Source organism: Diabrotica virgifera, chromosome 4 (genome assembly GCF_917563875.1).
Source record: "Diabrotica virgifera virgifera chromosome 4, PGI_DIABVI_V3a".
Lineage (NCBI taxonomy): Eukaryota > Metazoa > Arthropoda > Insecta > Coleoptera > Chrysomelidae > Diabrotica > Diabrotica virgifera.
Genome location: NC_065446.1, coordinates 236613624 through 236619273, shown reverse-complemented (window position 1 = coordinate 236619273; position 5650 = coordinate 236613624). Strand labels below are relative to the sequence as shown.

Here is a 5650-nt window from a genome sequence, read left to right as displayed (position 1 = left end):
ATTTTGAGCGTCGGGTTTGGGGGGGGGGAGAGAGGGGAGAAATCGGTAAATTCGTAGTTTTTTAAGTTTTTCGCCAATATTTCTAAAACTATGCGGTTTAGCATGAACAACCCTCTATACAAAATTGTTCTACATTAAATTTGAAATAAAAAAGGCCCTATGCATAATCTTTCTAGAATGAATGGTTCCAAAGTTACGAAGGTAGTATAGTATAACTGGTTCAAAAAAAGACCTAACCCAAACATTAAAAGTAAAAGTTTTCCTCCAACACCAAAATATTCTATATGGTCCACATATTGTTCAGTAAAAAGTTACACCATTTTGAGCGTCCGGTTTGGGAGGGAGATATGAGAGAAGACGGTAAATTAGTAGTTTTTTTACGTTTTTCGTCAATATTTCTAAAACTATGCTTTAGCTTAAACAATGTTATATACAAAAATGTTCTACATGAGATTTAAAATAGAAAATGTTCTATACATATTGTTATAAAATCAACGGTTCCAGATGTACGGAGGGTGAAAAGTCGAGGTTTTCGATACTTTTTATATTTTTTGGGCAATATTTATGATATAACTATACCAAAAACCCAGACATCCAAAGTGAAAGTTATCCTCCAACATCAAATTGTTCTATATGGTCCACGTCCACATAATGTACAGAAAAAAGTCACACCATTTTGAGCGTCGGGTTTATGGGGGCGAGGGGGGAGAAATCGGTAAATATAAAAAGTATAAAAAACCAGTGGCGATGCGTGACTTTTTCTAAAGTGTTACCAAAACCAGATGCAAAAAATCTTATTTAAAAAAATGAAGATATGGCTAAATGTATATACATATAGGTTCAATAATATCATTTTGTATATCACTTGAAACTCTCGAAAAAACAGTTGATGTTTCTAGATGTTGGCAAAATTTTTGATCGTTTTTGGCAATTAATGTTAACAATTCCCTGTAATTGCCTCGAATGTCAGAGCCGTCGCCCTCAAAATGACCACGAAACGCTAATTATTGTTCGGCCAAAAAACATACGGTACATATCTATTCTAAGTGAGCTAAGGATATACGAGTACCTATCTATTTTTTTAACAAACTCATTATGTTTAGCAATATTTGCTTTAAATGCTTGGTTAAGAGAAATTTTGATTTTTGTTTTGCCAAACTGAATCAAATTGGGTATACATCTTACATGTAGGTAACGGAGAAATTTCATGTCTCTTTTTTAAAACTCTAAAACTATTTAAATCGTGAACCTGGTCCACCCATTTTTCTGTAAAAACCAGAAGACATGGCCAACAATACAGTCTATTTTTCTTGCAACCACATAACCAAGGATTTTCACTGTACCACCTAAATTTAAAATACCGAGCTAATTTTTTAAATTCCTTTTTTAAATTGTTTAAAATAGGTCTTTCATTTTCAATAATCTCATTTTATTTTTCAATCAGAATTACTTTTCAAGTAGTTGATCGATTACGCAGCGACACTCATCCATGGTGAACTGCACGCACACTTTTTATTATAGGTACTGTTAGCAAATTTAAATCTGGTAACAGCCCTACTGATATACACAGCGCGCTTACGCCCATCGCTCCTTCAAAATTTTCACTAGCCGGTCCCGAGCCGCCCGAGCGACAGCGAGATAACCATTCATTGTCACCACAAATGAGACTGGTAACAGAATATAATAAAGTGCAACTGAGTCACATAAACTCGCCAATATTTTCGTGTGTCTGGCTATTTACTGAATTAGGTACTATTAGCACATAATATAATATGTAATATATTTCTATTGGTAAAAATAAAATAAAATAATAAATGGAATTATTCATCGTCATAAAATACATATTTATTTGCAAGATTTATAACTGTTACCAATGGTAACAGTGGTTACATGGACGCTTGGCCAGTGTAAAAAACCTCCACTTTTCACCCTCCGTAACTCTGGAACCGTTGATTTTATAACAATTATGTATGAACCTTTTTTGTTTTAAATTTTATGTAGAACATTTTTCTATAGAACATTCCTTACGCTAAAGCATAGTTTTAGAAATATTGACGAGAAACGTAAAAAAACTACTAATTTACCGATTTCTCCCCCATCTCCCCCCCAAACCGGAGGCTCAAAATGGTGTAACTTTTTACTGAACAATATGTGGACCATATAGAACAATTTGGTGTTGAAGGAAAACTTTTACTTTGGATGTCTGGGTTAGGCCTTTTTTTTGGACCAATTATACTATACTACCTCCGTAACTTTTTAACTGTTTATTTTAGAAGGGTTATGCATAGGGCCTTTTTTATTTCAAATTTAATGTAGAACAATGTTGTGTAAAGGGTTGTTCACGCTAAACCGCTTAGTTTTAGAAATATTGACGAAAAACGTAAAAAACTACGAATTTGCAGATTTCTCCCCCCTCTTCCCCCCCAAACCCGACGCTCAAAATGGTGTGACTTTTTTCTGAACATTATGTGGACCATATAGAACAATTTGGTGTTGGAGGATAACTTTCACTTTGGATGTCTGGGTTTGGGTCTAACTATACCATACTAATATGTATTAATCATAAAGCTAAAATCAATATCAATAAAATAATTAATATTAAAATTAAACTCATCAGGCTTTTGGGTGAACTGCATCCTTGGCTTCTAAGCCGAGCTTTTCACTTCCTCTCTGACGTCACCTTTAGGGCTTCCGGGATCTCAGTCTCCTGAGGCCCCAGACACTACACTCACTAGTCACTACATCACTACTCACTACAATACTGTTGTGCTCGATGTGGAAACGGTCATTTATACCGTGGTTCACTGACGTGGCCTTTGGGTGGAGGTTCGCTGACGTGGCCTGTGGGTGGGAGTTGGAGCGAAGATTATTCATGGCGGGAATTGTATTATGGAGACGCGAAGGTTATTCATGGCGCGAAGATGTTTGACGGAGGGATTTGGATTGGTAGATGGAGCAGACGATGTTTTCTTTAGGAAGGGTCTCCAAGTCGAAGGCAACCGGATACCGTCATCTTTTTGTTGAGAGAATTTGGCTGTTTTTGATCTCTATGGATTCTCGGATAATTCTTGGTTTATAGAAGCGGATGGGGGTTGTCATTTATAGCTTGTTGTGTGTCTTTGCTGCCGTCGTGAGTCTTTTCCATTTCTTCCTGTCTTTGCACTAAACTTACCACTCTTTAACATTAGTTGCTCTTATAGCTTCTTCTTTATCCAGCCATATTCTTTCAGGTCTTCCTCTACACCAGGGCCCTAGTGGTGTCCAGTTGTTATCTTTCTTAACATTATCTGAGTGTGGTTGTCTCTATATGTATTCTATCCATTCTAAGCAAAGAGATTGTATGTATCTGAATATATTCTCCCTTTTATTCTTCTTCAATTTTGGAATTTGTTTTAATTCTCACTCTCTTCTTACATTGTGGGCCAGTATCGTTCTCATTATTTTTCTTTCATATTTCAGAAGGCTACACATATTCCTCTTTATTGTTACTTGTTGCTTTTTTCATTGCATATGTAACAACACGTCTTATTAAGGTCTTATATACGTTTATATTTGTTCTCTTACTTAAAGTCTTGCTTCTCATCAGACTTCTATTCATTCCATATATTTCTTTGCCTTTCACAATTCTTTTTCTGTTGTCTCTTGTACGATTTTCGCCATTATTACTCCCAAGTATCTAAAGGTGGGTACAGTTACAAATATATGGTTCTGTGTTATTAGATATCCCTGAGTCGTCGTCCTTCTTTATTGTCATGTATTTTATTTTTGTGCAGGTATATCTCTAGCTCTATTCCGTTTGTCTCCTTATCTAATTTTTTAACTTCTTTTATGAGTGTTATCTTTGTCAAAAATGAATAACCACTTTCAATTTCGTTGCAACACGAAACTACAGCCGCATCATTATGCTAGTCCAATCAGAGAGTGCAGCAAGCACCTCTACCGGTTTCGAAAATTATTAGTCTCTCATCAGGAGGCACATATGCTGCTCTCTCCGACCCAACCAGGACAAAACCCGGCGTGCAGCCACGGACCGCAACGAACGAAATGGCAGGGATGCCCTAGCAGCAACTGCTAGCAAAAAGTTTTCAATCTAGCAGCACATAAACAACAACAAAAGATGTTACTCTACATCCCACCAGGTTGGAAACAAAATTGGTTATGTGCTGCTAGATTGAAAACTTAATTTTTGCTAGCAGTTGCCGCTAGGGCATCCCTGCCATTTCGTTCGTTGCGGTCCGTGGCTGCACGCCGGGGTTTGTCCTGGTTGGGTCGGAGAGAGCAGCATATGTGCCTCCTGATGAGAGACTAATAAGTCTCGAAACCGGTAGAGGTGCTTGCTGCACTCTATGATTGAACTAGGATAATGATGCGGCTGTAGTTTCGTGTTGCAACGAAATTGAAAGTGGTTATTGATTTTTGATTTACGTGTTTACTCTGGTTGGAGTACGAAGGGAACCATTCTCGATGGAACTTTACCGCGCTGAGCAGATGGGACGTGAATTATAAATTGTAAAATTCCCTCATCTTCCTTAGTCTCAGCATCCGTTATGGCTTGCAAATTGTAGAAGCCTCGGAGGTGTTACAAGAGAAGGTTCCCATTGTTTCCAATCTGGTGGGATGTAGAGTAGCATCTTTTGACGTTGTTTTATGTGCTGCTAGATTGAAAACTTAGTTTTTGTTATCTTTGTCTTCGCTCTGATGACTAGATCATCTGCATATTTTATGCCGTTACTTACTTATTGTCTTTGTGGTAAGGAAGATGAGAATCCTTAATATAGAGTAATAGAAATAATAAGAGAATTTAAGTACATTTAGGATTTAGATATGTCTTTATTTTTACTTTTATTTTCTTTTCAGAATTGGCGCAAAATGACATTACCAGGAATACAATTGGGAGTTTTTTTGTCTATTATCCTCTCAGATATTATACTTACTTTTATTTATGAAGATAGCAGCCAGCATGTCATAGCTACGGGATACACAGCTCATATTGCAGGTGCAACAGCTGGACTATTAGTTGGGATATATATTTTGAAAAATTTTGATCCTTCCACGAGAACCAGAACTATATTCTGGATTGCTTTGATCGCGTACGTCATATGTTTGTGTATTCTCATATGTCTTAACATTTTTATATAACGAATATTTAACAATATGAAATTTTTTATTATTATTTATTAACATTTATATTATTTATTTATATACAATTGCTTAGTTCGAATAAAACTGTTATGAATCTTTGATTCCACCTATTTTCATATACTCGTACACAATGCAATATACAACACAATAACATATCATCACAATCATTGGTTCTACATCCATCGTACGTCATGGCCTGTTCTAGAATCAGCTTCCATTTCTTTCTATACTTCGCCATGGTTTTCCAAATTTTTACTTTTAACACTCATAAGTCTTCTTTCGCCTGGTTTTTAAAATGGTGCTCTGGGACTTCCTTTTGTTCTCACTCCATCCGATTTTTGGTTATAAATGGGTTTGGACGGCTCCACCTCGTACATTCTCGCTGAGTGTCTTAGCCACCGCAGCCTATTTACTTTGATACAACTAATGGGAGCTCCACAGTCTCGCCGAAGTCGATCGAGGTTCAACAAGTACGAGAGTGTAGACGGCCACCTTGTGTAACTTTGCC

The 5650-nt window shown here is 36.7% G+C and overlaps 1 protein-coding gene across 4 annotated transcripts in view; it reads left to right on the top strand.

Annotated features, from left to right (window-relative positions):
• Nucleotides 1-5243, top strand: part of LOC114328908 (rhomboid-related protein 1) — a 17054-nt gene extending 11811 nt beyond the window's left edge. For all 4 annotated transcript variants that reach the window (XM_028277891.2, XM_028277888.2, XM_050648791.1 and 1 more), the window contains exon 5: nucleotides 4858-5243. In XM_028277891.2, coding sequence (XP_028133692.1) covers nucleotides 4858-4946 — 89 coding nt within the window. In that variant the 3' untranslated portion in view covers nucleotides 4947-5243. The remainder of the gene's footprint in view (nucleotides 1-4857) is intronic.
• The last annotated feature ends 407 nt before the right edge of the window (nucleotides 5244-5650 follow it).